Below are 18,241 nucleotides of genomic sequence, written 5' to 3'. Positions count from 1 at the left end.
AGTCGTTGGTGCAGTGGAGGCATGCGTGATCCACTCTTGAGTCCTTCTTGGGGGACCTCCCCTCCCCTGCTTCCCCCAGGCTGTGCCCAAGTGCCCCACACCCCAGCTCCACATAAGAGCCCGCTTTCCTTGCAGCTGAGTACAGAACCCTGTGCCCAGGTGGCGAGGGCTTCAGGCCCAACCCCGTCACTGTCATCCTGGAAGGTGAGTTCCTGGCCAACCAGCTACCCGTGCACGCGCTGGCTGGCCTGTCTCTCCTCCCTGCCTCACCAGAGGGCAGACTTGGGCGGCTTTGGGGGCGCCCAGATCCTCCTGCCTGGAGGCCAGGAAGCAAGACCAGATTGTGCTCTTAGTTTGGAGTGAATTGTCTCTCTTATTTCAACCATCTCTTCTTCCACATGTTGGTTTGTTGGTCCATCCTCCATCCATCCATCCATCCATTCCCCACTCCTCCATTCCGCTTCCTTCCTTCCACACACATATACATGGACATCCATCCATCCATCCACTCATCTCCCCATCCATCCATTCATCCATCTACACTCATTTATCTTCTCATCCATTGACTCACTTGCTTTTTCACCCATCCACCACTTTTCATATCCACCCATCCATCCTCTCATCCATCCGTCCATCCATCTGCTCACCTACCTGTCCCCCCACCCATCCGTTCACCTACCCGTCTTCTCATCCATTGACCATTATCTACTCAGACACTACTTTTTATATTCATGCATCCACCTAGTCACCTATCCATCCATCCCCCTCCATCCTCTATCCACCCATCCACTATCCGCCCATCCTTCTCCCTTCATCCATTTACCCATTTATCCATCCATCTCCCATCCATCCATCCATCCTCGTCCATTTATTCATCCATCTATCTATCCATCCATCCATCTACTCATCTATATTCTTGTCCATTCACGCTCTTGCTTATTCGCTCATCCACTTCTTTTCACGTTCATTCAACCACCCATCCATCCATCCATCCATCCATCCATCCATCCTTCTGTCCACAAGGTGCAATGAGATTGGAGAATCCCATCTAGAGGGAACCATGTGATGGACGGATGCATGGGAGGATGGAGACTATCAGATGAAGGGGAAGGGGGTGAGTTCAGGATGACATTGACCCCAGAGATAAGCAGCCTCCAAGATAAGCCCTGGCCTGAGCCCTCGAGATATCCGACAGCACTTGGTGTTCTTGAAGAAGCAGGACCGGCTCCTCCAGGGCCCTGGAGAGCCCAGGGCAGGGCTTGGGTGTCTCCCGAGTCCTCTGCTCGGATTTAGCTTCCAAGCACGGCCTCCTCGCTTCCTGACAGACATCAACGAGTGCCAGGAGCTCCCGGGGCTGTGCCAGGGGGGCGACTGTGTCAACACCTTCGGCAGCTTCCAGTGCGAGTGCCCAGTCGGCTACCACCTCAATGAGGACACGCGTATCTGTGAGGGTGAGCACGGACCCTCCCCGCTTCCCCACGCAGCCTCACTTCCTCCTCAGGTGCTGGGGCCTCAAATGCCCCCAGGAGCCTGCTCACCTGCCTGGCTGCCTGGGGCCGGCTGGAAGGATGGAGAAGGTCTCATCCGAATGCCCTGGTCTATCCTTGGCTCTGCTTGCCTGACCTCTGACCTCCCCGCTCTGAAATAACCTGGCCTTAATATAGCAGCCACGCCCCTCCTCCTTTGAGCAAAAGCTGAGCAAGACCCAGAGATAAAAGCGGGAAGGGAAAGACACAAAGGAACAGCCCCACCTCTCCTTCAAGCATCCCTTCACTTGTCTCCTTACTGTTCTCTTTTGCACGTCTTAGTAACTCCCAGCAGTTCACTGGTGTCCGTGACTGTGTGTCACCCCTGTGCTGAGCATCCTCACCTGTCATTCATTCATTCACCTCACCAGCCCAGTGAGGGAGCTCTCGTTCCCTATTATGATCCCATTTTTCAGATGCAGAAACTGAGCCTCTGGGAGGTTAAGTGGCTTGTGCAGAGACCTCAGCTAGTAAGTGATGGAAACTGGCTTTGAGCCCAGCCGTCTTGATGTTCACGCCTTCCAATGAGCCCTTCCAGTGCAAAGAACCACATTCATCCACTCACTCATCCACCCACCCATCCACCCACCCATCCATCCATCCACCCATCCATCTATCCATCCATCCACCCACCCATCCACCTGTCCACCTGTCCATCCATCCATCCACCCCTCTACCCACCCATCCATCATCCATCCATCTATCTGCCCATCCATCCATCCATCCATCATCCACCTGTCCACCCATCCATCCACCTGTCCATCCATCCACCCATCCATCCTCCCATCCATCCATCCATCCACACATCCATCCACCCATCCATCTACCCATCCATCCACCCATCATCCATCCATCCACCCGTCCATCCACCCATCCATCCATCATCCACCCGTCCAACCATCCATCCACCTGTCCATCCATCCACCCATCCATCCATCCGTCCACCCATCCATCATCCATCCATCCATCCACCCATCCATCCACCCATCCATCCACCCATCCATCATCCATCCATCCACCCATCCATCCACCCACCCATCTACCCATCCATCCATCCATCCATCATCCATCCACCCACCCCTCCATCCATTCTTTTGCTTCCTTTCAACAACATTAACTAAGTACTTCCACGCAGCCAGACGCCGACATCAGCACACAAGGGCACACATCTTTTTCTCTGAGCAACACTGTTTAGGAACTCAAGGAAATGGTGAAGGAAGGGAGAGATCTGAGATTAAAAGACCGATTTCCTTTGTACGTGGAAGTGGGAGCTGTCACACTAGAATAAGAATCCAAAATACTTGAAATATATCCCATCCCTTCCTGCCTCCCCCATGCCTTAGAGCATCAAGGGAAAAGGAGAGAAATCCTAGCCAAAAATATGGCGGTGTCCTGCGTTACTTGACCATCATGGGGTGGGGAGATTGTAACCTGACGTTGACTTTGGATGTGCAGCCTTGAAGGGCCAGTCTCTGACTTGAGGGCTCTGGTCATATCAGCCCTCTACAGCAGCCAGACTTACAGGCACGAGACTTGTTCAGTAGCACAGGGCTGCGTACTCCAAGGGCCCTAGAGTTGGCTTCATGCTCACTGTCGCCATCTTGAAATTCTTCCCATATTTTGAACAAGGAAGCCCCGATTTTCATTTTGCACTGGGCAAATTCTGTAGCTGGTCCTTGTCCAAGACTTTGGCTCACTCCTGAAATCACTGGGTTGTATGGTCATTCCACTGACCTTTTGAGGAACAGCCCAACTGTTTTCCAAAGCGGCTGCACTATTTGACATTCCCACCAGCAAGGCACGAGGGTTCCAGTTTCTCCACATCCTCATGGACACTGGTGATTTTCCGTTGTTTAAAGTTATGTCAACCTAGTGGGTGTGAAGTGGTGTCTTATTGCTGTTTTGATTTGCATTTCCCTCACGACTGATAAGGTTGAGCATCTTTTCATGTGCTTATTAGCCGTTTGTATATCTTTTCTGGAGAAACGTCTAGTTAGGTCCTTTGCCCATTTTTAAATTGGACTGTTGGTCTTTTTTTTTTTTTTTAACTTTTTATTAAGATTATGATAGTTTACAACCTTGTGAAATTTCAGTTGTACGTTATTGTTAGTCATGTTGTAGGTACACCACTTCACCTTTTGTGCCCTCCCCCCACCCCCCCCCCTTTCCTCTGGTAACCACCGATCAGTTCTCTTTGTCTCTATGTTTAACTTCCACCTATGAGTGGAGTCATACAGAGTTCGTCTTTCTCTGTCTGGCTTATTTCACACAACATAATAGCCTCACGGTCCATCCATATTGTTGTGAATGGGACGACTTTGTCCTTTTTTATGGCTGAGTAGTATTCCATTGTATATATATACCATATCTTCTTTATCCAATCATCAGTTGATGGGCATTTAGGTTGCTTCCACGTCTTGGCTATTGTAAATAATGTTGCGATGAACATAGGGGTGCCTGGGACTTTTGGAATTGCTGATTTCAAGTTCTTTGGTTAGATACCTATAGTGGGATGGCTGGGTCATAAGGTATTTCTATTTTTAACTTTTTGAGAAATCTCCATACTGTTTTCCATAGTGGCTGCACCAGTTTGCATTCCCACCAACAGTGTATGAGGGTTCCTTTTTCTCCACAAACTCTCCAACATTTGTCACTTTTTGTTTTGTTTTAAGATTATGCCATTCTAACAGGTGTAAGGTGGTATCTTAGTGTAGTTTTGATTTGCATTTCCCTGATGATCAGTGATGATGAGCATCTTTTCATGTGTCTATTGGCCATCAGTAGATCTTCTTTGGAGAAATGTCTGTTCATGTCCCCTGCCCGTTTTTGATCGGGTTGTTTGATTTTTTGTTGTGGAGTTGTGTGAGTTCTTTATTTTATGGAGATTAACCCTTTGTCAGATAAATAACCTATAAATATTTTTTCCCAATTAGTGGGGTTTTTTTTTGTTTGTTTCAATCCTGTTTTCCCTTGCCTTGAGGGGGCTCTTTAGTCTGGTGAAGTCCCATTTGTTTATTCTTTCTATTGTTTCCCTCGTCTGAGGAGTTATGGTGTCCGAAAAGATTCTTTTGAAACTGATGTCAAAGAGTGTACTGCCTATATTCTCTTCTAGAAGACTTATTGTTTCAGGCCTAATCTTTAGGCCTTTGATCCATTTTGAGTTTATTTTGGTGAATGGTGAAAAAGAATGGTCAATTTTCATTCTTTTGCATGTGGCTGTCCAGTTTTCCCAGCACCGTTGTTGAAGAGACTTTCTTTTCTCCATTGTAGGTCCTCAGCTCCTTTGTTGAAGATTAGCTGTCCATAGATGTGTGGTTTAATTTCTGGGCTTTCACTTCTGTTCCATTCATCTGTGCACCTGTTTTTGTACCAGTACCAGGCTGTTTTGATTATTGTAGCTTTGTAGTATGTTTTGAAGTCAGGGATTGTGATGCCTCCGGCTTTGTTCTTCTTTCTCCGGATTGCTTTAGCAATTTGGGGTCTTTTGTTGCCCTGGACTGTTGGTCTTCTTATTGGTGGGTTGTAATAGTTCTTTATACATTCTGGGTACAAGACTCTTATCAGATACATGATTTGTGAATAGATTCTCCCAGTCTGTGGGTTATCTTTTCACTGCTTTGAGAGCATCCTTTGATCCACGGCAGGTTTTAATTTGATGAAGTTCAATCTATCTGTCTTTTCTTTTCTCTTGTAGCTTGTGCTTTTGGGTTCTTATCCAAGAACCCATTGCTAAATACAAGGTCATTAAGATGGACCCCTATGTTTTCTTCTAAGAGTTTTATAGTTTTAGCTCTTACGTTTAGGTCTCCTATCTATTTTGAGTTAATTTTTGTATATGGCGTGAGGTAGGGATCCAATGCCATTCTTTTGCATGTGGGTATATCCAGTTTTCCCAGCACCACCTGTTGAAGAGACTCTTTCCTCATTGAATGGTCATGTCAAAATCAGTTGACCGTAGACATAAGGGTTTATTTCTGGGCTCTAAATTCTGTTCCATTGACTCACATGTCTCTCCTGATGCCAATGCCCCACTGTTTTGATTATTGTAGTGCTGGAAGTTTTGAAATTGGGAAGTGTGAATACCCCAACTTTGTTTTTCTTTTTCAAGATTCTTTTTGGCTATTTGGGCTCCCTCGCAATTCCATACGAACTTCAGGGTCAGCTTTTCCATTTCTGTCATTGAGATTTTGTTGGCAATTACGTTGAATCTGTAAATTGATTTGAGGAGTATCACCACCTTAAAAATAATAAGTCTTCTCATCCTTGTACCAGGATACCTTTCCACTTATTTAGGTCTTCTTTCTAATTTTTTGCAGTCATGTTTTGTAGTTTTCAGTGTTCGAGTCTTGTGCCTCTTAGGTCAAATTTATTCCTAAGTGTTTAATTTTTTTGGATGCTATTATGAGCAGAATTTTTAAAATCTTCTTTTCAGTTGCTCCTTGGTAGGAGATGGAAATACACCTAATATTTGCATGTTGATCTTGTATTCTGCAACCACGCTGACTTCCTTTAGCAGCTCTAATGGTTTTTATTTTGTGGGTCCTTTAGGATATCCTATCCTATATATCAGACCCCCTGGTTACTGTAAGTTTTTGACCAGATTTCAGAGTCCTGCAGAAATTGACTTTGTCAATTTTTTTTGCCAACTCAATCGTGGTTTTTGTGGAGGAATGGAGCCCTGGTGTTCCCTACTCTCCCATTTTTAATGCTGTCTCTCCTCGCACACCCATGTTCCACCAGCTGTTTTTGTGCAGCCCACTAAGAATGCTTTTTACATGGGGGCTGGCCCGGTGGCTCAGTGGTTAAGTGCGCATGTTCCACTTCTCAGCGGCCTGGGGTTTGTCGGTTTGGATCCCAGGTGCGGACATGGCACCACTTGGCACACCATGCTGTGGTAGGCATCCCACGTATAAAGTAGAGACAAGATGGACACGGATGTTAGCTCAGGGCCAGTCTTCCTCGACAAAAAGAGGAGGATTGGCAGTAGTTAGCTCAGGGCTAATCTTCCTCAAAAAAAAAAAAAAAAGAATGCTTTTTACACTTTTTAAATGGTTGAAAAAAATCCAAAGAATAATATTTTGTGACCCATGAAAATTACATGAAATACACATGTCACTGTCCATAAATCAAGTTTTTTTGGAGCACAGCCATGCTGGTGTCTTTCCCTGTGGTCTGTGGCTGCCTTTACACCCAACAGCAGAGGGAAGAGCTATGTCACAGACCATTTTTTGGCTCTCAAAACTGAACATAATTTACTCTCTTCCCTTTACGGAAAAAGTTTCCTGCCTCTGGACGAGAGAATTGATCAGCTTGAGAATCAACTTTATTTTTTCAAAAATGCTTCCTCCATGGGGCGCTCACTTCCTCTCACCTCACGTTAGGAAGGACAGGATTGCCCTCATCTTGATGATAATATAATTAACTCATGGGCTCAGGTCATATTTTTTCTTTTTTTTATTATTATTTTTTATTGAGTTAATGATAGGTTACAATCTTGTGAAATTTCAGTGTACATTATTGTTTGTCAGCCGTGTTGTAGGTGCACCCCTTCACCCCTCGTGCCCACCCCCCAACCCACCTTTCCCCTGGTATCCACTAAACTGTTCTTAGTCCACATGTTTAAATTCCTCATATGAGTGGAGTCATACAGAGATTATCCTTCTCTATCTGGCTTATTTCGCTTAACATAATTCCCTCAAGGTCCATCCATGTTGTTGCAAATGGGACTATTTTGTTCTTTTTTAAGGCTGAGTAGTATTCCATTGTATATATGTTCCACATCTTCTTTATCCAATCATCTGTTGATGGGCACTTTGGTTGCTTCCACGTCTTGGCTATTGTAAATAATGCTGCAATGAACATTGGGGTGCATGGGACTTTTGGGATTGCTGACTTCAAGCTCTTTGGGTAGATACCCAGTAGTGGAATGGCTGGATCATATGGTAGTTCTATTTTTAATTATTTGAGGAATCTCCATACTGTTTTCCATCGTGGCTGCACCAGTTTGCATTCCCACCAGCAGTGTATGAGGGTTCCTTTTTCTCCACAGCCTCTCCAACATTTGTTACTATTAGTTTTAGATATTTTTGTCATTCTAATGGGTGTAAGGTGATATCTTAGTGTAGTTTTGATTTGCATTTCCCTGATGATCAGCGATGATGAACATCTTTTCATGTGCCTGTTGGCCATCCGTATGTCTTCTTTGGGGAAATGTCTGTTCATGTCTCCTGCCCATTTTTTGATCAGGTTGTTTGATTTTTTGTTGTTGAGTTGTGTAAGTTCTTTATATATTATGGAAAGTAAACCTTTGTCAGATGTATTACTTGCAAATATTTTTTCCCAGTCAGTGGGTTGTTTTTTTGTTTCAATCCTGTTTTCCCTTGCCTTGAAGAAGCTCTTTAGTCTGATGAAGTCCCATTTGTTTATTCTTTCTATTGTTTCCCTTGTCTGAGAAGACATGGTGTCCGAAAAGATCCTTTAATGCTGATGTCAAAGAGTGTACTGCCTACATTTTCTTCTAGAAGCCTTATGGTTTCAGGTCTCAGCTTTAGGTCTTTGATCCATTTTGAGTTTATTTTGGTGAATGGTGAAAAAGAATGGTCAATTTTCATTACATTTTTTCTTAACAGAAGTGGGATCATAGTAAACCTTTTCCTCTGCTTAACACCATGTCGTATCTTTCCACATCACTAACATGTTTGTGCATTTTAAACTAATCTTGAAACCCAACTCAAGCCCGTAGTGAAGTGGCTCCACTGGCCCTGGGATGGGGAGTTATCCAGACGGTTCCGGGACACTGCCCCTCCCTCCTCTGCAGACATCGACGAATGCTCTGTGCACTCGGGCATCTGTGGCCCTGGGACCTGCTACAACACTCTGGGGAACTACACATGTGTCTGCCCTGCGGAATACCTGCAAGTCAATGGCGGCAACAACTGCATGGGTATGGAGCATGATGATGGGGGACACCAGAAGTTGTGCAATCAGCACTGGGTGTGGAAGGGAGTCTGGGAGTCTCAAGCCTTGGAAGAGTGTGCAGAGGCATGTTGGGGGAGGAGAGAGAAGGAGGGTGAGTGTATCTGAGATGCTGGTATGCAGCGTTGAACGAGGCTGCAGGTCTCAGGGGCCCAGGGCTGCCATGAATGGTTGTCCAGGTTGTGCACTGCCCAACAAAGGCTAAAACGTGAATGGCACCCCCAAGTGTGTTGGGGGAGAGATGTCAGGCCAGTTATTTTGTGAATGATTTTCCACATGTCTGGCTCTCTCTCCCTCTGGCTTGGGTGTTTCTTACTGACACTCATCTCCCCACCCCAACTGCAGACATGAGGAAGAGTGTCTGCTTCCGGCACTACAACGGTACCTGTTGGAATGAGCTGGCCTTTAACATGACCCGGAAGATGTGCTGCTGCTCCTACAACATTGGCCAGGCCTGGAATAGACCCTGCGAGGCCTGCCCCACCCCTGCCAGCCGTGAGTGCCCCTCCTCTGCCTTCTTTCCAGCTTGGCCCTTTTCGGTGCGATGTTTAAGGAGGCACATCCCGCTTAGGGGTCCCCGATTAGTCTGCGTTGTTCTGATCCAAGCCGAAGAGTTACAATTATGCCCCAGTGTATGGAAATCAATGCTGTTAGGGTGGGTGAGGTTTCCTTCCTTCCGTTTTGCAGATTTGCTGGATTCAGGATAATTGGGGAAGCCTTCATTGGTGGTAAAGGTTCTTGACGTCTCACAGACTATTTCGGGGGGTTGGTGAGTGCCTGGGGCCAGAAAGAAAATGCACAACTGGTTTGAGGAACCAGGCGCCCCATGAGCTGGGGAAGGGGCAGACTCGGGGAAGCTTTGGGCTGAGTGGACGAAATGTCAGTCAGGATGAGGAAGGGTGTTCCAGGCAGGGGACAGCACGAGCAAAGGCCTGGAGGCAGGACTGAGCGCGAGAGTATCTTGGCAGCTGGGACGAGATCTATTAGAATGTTCTAGCAGCCAGCCCAGATATCGGAAAGAGGCACAGGAATGTTGCAGTGGCTGGAAGGGGGCAACCAGGGGGTTACCGTTATACTGGGGCTATGGCCTGAATGTGTGTGTCCCCCCAGATTCATGTCTTGAACCTAATCCCCAGGGTGGTGGTATTAGGAGGTGGCGTCTTGGGGAGGTGATGAGGGCTGGGTGAGGTCACGAGGGAGGTGCCCTCGTGAATGGGATTAGTGCCCTTATAAGAGACACACGAGTGGGACCATCGTCTCCTTCCCATATGCGGACACAGCAAGAAAAGAGCCATCTGTGACCCGGGAAGCGGGCTCTCACCAGACACCGAATCCACCAGCACCTTGATCCCAGACTTCCAGCCTCCAGAACTGTTGCTGAAACCCCCCGTCTATGGCATTTCATTCTAGCAGCCCAAGCGAAGACAATTCGTGTCCTAGGGCTGTGGTAACAAGTTACACAAACGCGGTGGCTTGAAAAAAAAACAAATGTAGGGGCTGGCCCCGTGGCATAGTGGTTAAGTTCACCCACTTCACTTTGGCGGCCTGGGGTTCACAGGTTCAGATCCCAGGCGTGGACTTAGCATCGCTCGTCAAGCCACGCTGTGGCAGAGTCCCACATAAAAGAGAAAGATTGGCACAGATGTTGGCAACAATCTTCCTCACCAAAAAAAAAAAAAAAAAAAGAACCCAGAAATGCAGAATTCTCTCACAATTCTGGAGTCTAAAAGTCAGAAATCAAGGCGAGGCGAGGGCCACCCTCCCTCTAGAGGCTCTAGGGAACAATTCTTCCTTGCCTCTTCCAGCTTCTCGTGGCTCCAGGCGTTCTCTGGTGTTCACCTGGTTTGTGGCTGCATCACCCTGATGTTTACCTTCATCACACATGGCTTCTTCCTGAGTCTCTGTGTGTCTCTTCTTTTCTTATAAGGACACCAGTCATCGCATTTGGGGCCACCCTAATCCATGATGACCTCATCTTAATTTGATTACATCCCCAAAGACCCTATTTCCAAAAAAGGTCACATGCAGAGTGTCTGGGTGGACATGAACTTTGGGGGTGGAGGGCAGGGGTCATTGCTCAACCCAGAGCAGTGCAACAGGAAGGGGTCACTCCTGGCCATCTCTGGGTGCCATGCCCTGTTCTGGCTTCTAGAATAAAGCAGATGCAAGCTCTGCAGTCTGGGAGGAAGCCGTGAGCACCCAGGTCTGGTTATGGGATTGTCAAGACAGACCAGATGCTGCCCACAAGTTATGTGCTGAGACTTAAGCATCTGCCTGGACCTCGTGCACCTGATTCTGAGGTGCACGTAGGACATGAGGAGGCAGGACATGAGGCTGAGATCAGTCTGTTCTCATCACGATGCACCAGAAGAGCAAGCAAGGGCCGGGGCAGGGACCTGGGGAAGGGCAGCAGAGTGGCACCTCCCAAATGCCTCCCCGTGTCTGTCAGGCGACGCCCGCCTTGCCTGGGGATGGAGCAGCCAGCATCTTGGTGTCAAAAGTGGGATACAGTTAGAGACTGCATTGTCCAGGAGAGCCCAAGGCTGGCGCCATCAGGTGCCCGGGGGCCAGAGTGGTGGGTCAGGGGGAGCCCAAGGGAGCCTTCCCTGTGGGCTGCCCTGAACCCTCAAGGTTGAAGTGAGCCTTGCTAGGGAACAGCAAAGGGAACAGCATGGGCAAAGGTGTGGTGGCGTGATGGAGCAGGGCATGTTCAGACGTGTAACGAAATCAGTGTGACAGGAGCACGGGAGTTACTGTTGGAGGAAAGGTGGGGCTGGTGTGGGAGGGGGAGGGTTTTGAGGTCCAAATTGAAAAGTCTGTTTTTTATGGCGAGGGCGGCGGGGCGTGCTTGGTGGCACTCAAGTAGGGAAGAGATGCGAGGGTGGCGTCTCTCTGTTGGAAGATCACACTGCATGGCCGGCTGGTCATCTTTAACCCTCCCAGGGCTGGTCAGAGAGGAGGGAGCAAGAGGGACTAGTTATCAGAGGCCAGGTGAGGACCAGGCGGCAGGGATGGAAGAGGCCGTAGGTAGAGGGATTGGCAGGAGGAGGGGGTGTCCCCCACCGGGAGAGCCTGCAGCCCCAGCACCACCTCCCCACCCTGTTCTCCTTTGCCCAGTGGACTACCAGATCCTGTGCGGAAACCAGGTGCCCGGCTTCGTCATTGACATCCACACGGGGAAGCCCCTCGGTGAGTGACCGCGCCTCCTCACTCATAGCTCCAGGTTCCTCCGTCCGCGGAGTCCTAACCTCTCCCTTCCTCTGCCCCATAACGCTTTCCCTTCCACCCTCCCCCACCCCATGCCCCCCACACTTCCAGCTCCCCAGGTCAGGCCAGGAATCTGCCCCCAGACACTTCCCTTTATTAAAAAAAAAAACAGTGAGAGTATTTTTATTAAATTGTTACTCATTTTTAAAAATTCTGATAGAATATACATAACAAAATTTATTATTTGAACTTTTTTTTTTATTTGAACCGTTTTAAGTGCACAGCTCAGTGACATGAAACCCGTTCACATGATTGTGCAACCATCCTCACCATCCGTCTCCAGAACTTTCCATCTCCCCAAACTGAAGCTCTGTCCCCATGAAACACTGACTCCCACCCCTCCCCCAGCCCCTGGCCCCCCATCCACTTTCTGTCTCTGTGGATGTGGCTCCTCTGGGGACCTCCTGTGAGTGGCCCACACAGTGTGTGTCCCTCTGTGTCTGGCTCATGTCACTGAGCATCACGTCCTCGGCGTTCATACACATTCGAGCCTGTGTCAGAATTCCCTTCCTTTTTAAGTTTGGCGAGGTTTCGTGCCATTTAATACCTGAATGCCAGATTTCACCAGTGTGGTGTTTAATTAATGAACCCATGTCCAGTTGTTTTATTCCCACGGCTGTATCTTCCTTATTTTAAACGATCGGAACAAGGTGGACGAGATTCGCTCCCTCTTCAGTGTCCACCTCAAATCTAAGTGTCCTTCGCACTCTCGCAAGTTTCCTGTGCCTCACACCGGGAGTGTTTCTTTTTTCACACATTTAGATACACAGAGAGATTCCCCCGTGAAAATGTATGAAACTGTGTTCTGGGGAGTCAACGTAAATTCTGTGATTCCCTGTATTTTGTCTGCAAGTTGCTTTTTGCACCCAGCAACGGGTCGTAAAGAACCTGCCAGGTTATTCCATGCAGACCGCCGCCCTCGTAGTCCCGCTGTGTAGTATTCTGAGGTGCTGACCCGTCCTGGGTCACGAGCCGGTCCCCCAGGGATGGACACTTAGGTTGCTTCCAGATTCTTTTTTATATATAACAGCTTCATTGAGAAATCATTCATCTACCATACACTTCACCCATCTAAGGTGTACACTTCAGTGGTTTCTCGTGTATTCACAGAATTGTGCACCATCAGCTCAATCTGTTTAGAACGTTTTCCTTATGTGAAAAGAAACCCCGTCCCCATGTGCAGTCACTCCTCATTCTGTCCTTCCCCAGACCCTGGCAACCACCCATCTGCTTTCCGTCTCTATGGATTTGTCTCTTCTGGACATTTCCTATAAATGGAGTCCTAGAGTATTTGTTCTGTAGGGACCGGCCTCTTTCACTGAGCATCATGTTGTCAAGGTTCATCCATGGCATAGCAGGTGTCAGCGCTTCATTCTTGTTGTTTTTTTTTTTTTTTTCACTTTTGAGGAAGATTAGCCCTGAGCTAACATCCACCGCCAATCCTCCTCTTTTTGCTGAGGAAGACTGGCCCTGAGCTAACATCCGTGCCCATCTTCCTCTACTTTATATGTGGGACGCCTACCACAGCAGGGCGTGCCAGGTGGTGCCATGTCTGCACCCGGGATCCGAACCGGCGAACCTCTGGCCGCCGAAGCGGAACGTGCGAATTTAACCACTGTGCCACCAGGCCGGCCCCACTTCATTCCTTTTTTAAGGCTGAATTATATTCTCCTGTAGGGATGGACCATGTTGTGTTCATCCATTCCTCTGCTGATATTTCCAGTTTCTTGCAAACCTCGTCTCAGGACCTCCCCACTCAGCTTGCTGCCTGTAGACCCCGCAAAGCAGGCTTGCTGGGCCACGGCAGATGTGCATTTTTACTTGTGAAATATGCTCTCTCCCTCTGCTCTCGTCTCTCCTCCCGCATCCTGATCTCTCTCTGGTGGGAGAGGGTATATTTTGGCCACAGCAGGGCTTTTCAACTGTGTGCCGGCTTGAGGTTGCATCTCCTCCCAGACTGCATGGTCCCTTAGCTCAGGGTCCGCAGGTGTCTCCCCGGGGCTGGGCCACCCCTGACGACCGCTGCCCTCCCCAGACATCGATGAGTGCGGGGAGATCCCTGCTGTCTGCGCCCACGGTGTCTGCATCAACCAGATCGGGAGCTTTCGCTGCGAGTGCCGCACCGGCTTCAGCTACAACAGTGCACTGCTGGCCTGCGAAGGTGCCGCCTCCCCAGCCCGGGTGGGATGCCGGCCGCCCCCTGTGCTCTCTGGGCGAGGCATTGAAACTCCACGAGCCTCCGTTTCCCCTTCTGTGTAACGGGGCTAACGCCTTTCCGGGGGGGGCCCTCTATCTCCCATGACCACCCTCCCTCTTTCTCTGGCTGCTTCCAGAGAGACCCTCCCCTCTGAGGCCTGGGGCTGCATTTTGGTTTGCATCCTCCTTCACCCCCGCCCTGTTGGCCGTTGTCCCCAGATGTGGACGAGTGTGCCAACGGGGAGGGCCCCTGCCAGCAGAATGCCGACTGCGTCAACATCCCCGGCAGCTTCCGCTGCAAGTGTGCTCCCGGGTACAAGCTGTTGCCAGGCGGGGCTTGCGTGGGTAAGTGGGGACCCCAGCAGGGCATGGGGTAGGGAGGCCCCACGCGAGGGCATGGGGTATGGGACCAAGCCAGGCTCTGTCTCCTTGTGACTTGGGAAGGGCCTGGCTCTGTCCAGGCCTTTCTCCTTGGCTGTACTGTGGGCGGGTGGGGATGCTGAGGGCATCTGTTGATACTGGAGTCACGGGGCTGGAACAGGAGGTGAAGACCAGGCACGGTGCTGGCAGAGGCTTGAATGGGGAGCTTCCTGGCAGGCCTCGGCGGCCCCATCGCAGCCTGCACGGGCTCAGGGAAGCACCGGGTGAGGGGGCCCGGGGACCCCACACTGCCTGCCCTCCCCCAGGACGGAATGAGTGTCGGGAGATCGCAAATGTCTGCAGCCACGGTGACTGCGTGGACACGGAGGGCAGCTACACGTGCCTGTGTCACCCCGGCTTCCGGGCCTCAGCGGACCAGACCCTGTGCACGGGTGAGTGTCCCCTTTGGCTCCCTCCTCACAGGCCAGGCTGCCCAGGGTGAGGCGCCATAAGTCTACTCTCCTCTAGGGTGGGGACAGTGCTTCTGTGTCCATCCTGGTGCACAGACTCACAGGTTTGAGTCTTGGTGCTTAAGACCTTGTGGACAATGGCTTATTCACCTCCCTGTGCCTCAGTTTCCCCATCTGTAAAATGGGAGCGATAGATAGTCCTGGGGTCCTTCTCAGCCCCTCCCTCCCCGAGCTGCCCAATGCCCTGGGTGAGCTGGGCGGGGCTCGGGGGCTTTGCTCTGACAGACGTGGACGAGTGTGACTGGCAGCCCTGTGGAAACGGGACCTGTAAGAACATCGTCGGCTCCTACACCTGCCTCTGCTTCCCCGGCTTTGCAGTGACGCACAGTGGAGGTTGCACAGGTGAGCCACCCAGGCTGGCAGGCGGGCCTCTGTTCCCCACCGAAAAGCAGGTCCTTGATTTGAGGGCACCCCTCTGAGACAAAGGATCTCTTGCCAGGGATCCTTCCAGAAAAACACCCCCAGGGGCTGGAAAGTGGGTCACCCACAGAGTTCCTCACACACCTTTAATTCTCAGTTGCTGGGGGTTCCTGGCTAGGGCTTATGCTCAGGTTGATGGGAGGCAGATGGGCAGTATGGAGAGGAAGGTGGAGAGTGAAGGCAGGACCTAGGGGGTGTGATGCTGGCAGTTTAGTGCAGTGATTAGGAGCATGGATTCCAAGATTAGGTGATGTGAGTTCAAATCCCAGCTTTGCCACTTGCTAGCTGTGTGACCCTAGACAAGTCATTTCCTCTCTGTGCTTCAGTTTCCTCCTCTTTAAAAAGAAGATTAAGGGCCAGCCCCATGGCCTCGTGGTTAAGTCTGGCACACTCTGCTTTGGCAGCCCAGGTTCAATTCCCGGGCACAGACCTCCACCACTCATCAGCAGCCATGTTGTGGCGGGGACCCACATACGAAATAGAGCAAGATTGGCACCAATGTTAGCTCAGAGCGAATCTCCCTCAAGCAAAAAGAGGAAAATTGGCAACAGATGTTAGCTCAGGGCAAATCTTCCTCACCAAAAAGAAAAAAGAAGATTAATAGTAGCACCTACCTGTATTAATATCAGACAAAATAGATTTCTGAACAAGGAATATTACCAGAGATAAAGGGAGACATTATATATTGATTAAGGAGTCAATTCTCTGAGAACACATATCATACATGCATATGCATCTAACAATATAGCTTCAAAACGTGTAAAGTAAAAATGAACAGAACTGACAAAGACATAGACAAATCCACAATTATAGTTGGAGACTTCAGCACTCCTCCTTCAGTAATAGAGGGAACAAATAGAAAATCAGTAAGTATATAGAAGACTTGAACAACACTGCCAACCACCTAGACTTGATTGATATTCATAGAACATTCCGGAACACATGTTCTTCTCAAGTGCACATGGACGTTCACTGGGAAAGATTGTATTCTGGGCCATAAAAACAATCTTAACAAATTTAAAACAACTGAAGTCACACAAAGCATGTCTTCAGAATGTAAGGGAATTAGCTAGAGATCGGTCACAGAAAGATATCCAGAAAATCCCCAAATAGTTAGGAATTAAACAACATCCTCCTAAAGAAGCCATAGATCAAAGAAGAGATCATAAGGGAAATTTAGAAATATTTTCAATTAAATGAAAATGAAAACACAACATCAGAAAATTTGTGAGGTGCAGCTAAGGGAGCACCTTGAGGCAAATTCATAGCATTAAAATGTTCATATTAGAAAATATTAGTGTCTCCCTCATAGGGTAGTTGGGAGGTTGATATACAGAGCCTGGCACAAATTGTAGTCACTGCCATGAACTTAACTTCGTTGTGAACAGAAGTGCCAGGGAGGCTCAGAGCCCCAGTGCTGTGAGTGACCCCACCTGCCCATCTCCCCTCTGCAGACGTGGATGAGTGCACCACCCTGGCAGGACAGGTATGCCGCTTTGGCCAGTGCATCAACATGGCTGGCTCCTTCCACTGCCTCTGCCAGGATGGCTTCGAGCTCTCGGCTGATAGGAAGAACTGCGTGGGTGAGTCGCACAGTGTTGGGAGCCGTCTCAGCCAGCCCCTGCTCCAGGTTCACCTGCGGTTGGTCCTTCTGAGGGAGCATGGTTCTATTTCATAACCATGCGCTTATTTTTAAGAAGGAATAAACCCAGCACATCAGACCTATGTTTTCATAGGGTTTGCGATTTAGGGTGAGGCTGTCTTGGAAATCTAAGTTTTCTGAAGTAAGGAATAGTAGAGGTGTTAATTGGATGCCATGGACACTGTGAGAGGGATATGCACGTGGCTCGAGATTAGGATTCTTGCTCCCTCTTCCCTTGGACACCGCTCAGCCTCACCTATAACCCACACCAGGACCCAGAACATCCGTCCCCAGAAGTCCCTGTTCTCCTGAGTCTCGAGCCCTTCATCCAGGTCTGCCACAGGGAAGGCTTGTCCCTGGACCCTCGTCCATTGTGCAGTGACTGTAGGTTCTGGTCCCAGTCCCAGGCAAGCCCCCTCCTCCTCCTCTCCACAGACACCAACGAGTGTCTCAGTCTTGTGGGAGCCTGCCTGCCAGGCACCTGCCAGAACCTCGAGGGCTCCTTCCGCTGCATCTGTCCCCCTGGCTTCCAGGTGCAGAATGACCATTGCGTCGGTGAGTGTCTGGCCCCACCTCCCAGCTCTGGGGCCAGAGAGGGATCTCTGGGCCTCTGTTTCCCCGTCTGTAAAATGGGATTCCAGCTGAGATGGTGATGAGGGTGGAGACGCACTTAGCACAGGGCCCAACACAGCTCCACACATCGTTCTTATTAGGATCATTTTTGGACTTCCGGTTCAGGGCTCTCTCTCTTTGGGGCCCACAGGCTTCCTTGTGAATCCTATAAAATGGGCATGGGTGTGGGTTCACACTGCACCTCCGATTACCCGAATGTAGAACTCTTCACTCAATGAGTGGTGGTCAAGGACCAGTCTGCCCTGGGCTCCAGTTGTGTAATCCCCCATTGACTTTGTACAACATGGGCTAACCTGGACCCATCTGGCCTGACCACCTCTCCATTCATCCAGCTGGGCTAGCCTTATACAACCTGGGCTAACCTGGACCAGTCTGTCCTGACCACCTCTGGTCCATTCATCCAGTTGGGCTAGACCTTGTACAGCCTGGGCTGACCTGGACCCATCTGGCTTGAGCAGATGGGCTAGCCTTGTACAATGTGGGCTAACCTGGACCAGTCTAGCCTAAGCGCCTCTGGTCCAGTCTTCCATGTGGGCTAGCCTCATACATCGTGGGCTAACCTGGAGTAGTCTCATCTGGCCTCCTCTGGTCTAAACCATCTGGGCTAGTCTTGTACAACCTGGGCTAACCTGGAGCAGGCTGGTCTGAGTAGATGGGCTAGCCTCATCCAGTGTGGGCTAACCTGGACTAGT

The 18,241-nt window shown here is 49.6% G+C and overlaps 1 protein-coding gene across 1 annotated transcript in view; it reads left to right on the top strand.

Moving 5' to 3' along the window:
- FBN3 (fibrillin 3) overlaps nt 1-18,241 on the top strand; it is a 63,076-nt gene that overhangs the window by 29,563 nt on the left and 15,272 nt on the right. Inside the window, exons 38-48 of the mRNA XM_023644662.2 lie at nt 136-204; nt 1,326-1,451; nt 8,344-8,469; nt 8,847-8,996; nt 11,619-11,690; nt 13,804-13,929; nt 14,184-14,309; nt 14,651-14,776; nt 15,080-15,196; nt 16,729-16,857; nt 17,352-17,471. Coding sequence (XP_023500430.2) covers nt 136-204; nt 1,326-1,451; nt 8,344-8,469; nt 8,847-8,996; nt 11,619-11,690; nt 13,804-13,929; nt 14,184-14,309; nt 14,651-14,776; nt 15,080-15,196; nt 16,729-16,857; nt 17,352-17,471 — 1,287 coding nt within the window. The remainder of the gene's footprint in view (nt 1-135; nt 205-1,325; nt 1,452-8,343; nt 8,470-8,846; nt 8,997-11,618; nt 11,691-13,803; nt 13,930-14,183; nt 14,310-14,650; nt 14,777-15,079; nt 15,197-16,728; nt 16,858-17,351; nt 17,472-18,241) is intronic.

The sequence above is a fragment of the Equus caballus genome, chromosome 7, assembly GCF_041296265.1.
Source record: "Equus caballus isolate H_3958 breed thoroughbred chromosome 7, TB-T2T, whole genome shotgun sequence".
Lineage (NCBI taxonomy): Eukaryota > Metazoa > Chordata > Mammalia > Perissodactyla > Equidae > Equus > Equus caballus.
This window is presented reverse-complemented; position numbering and strand designations above follow the sequence as displayed.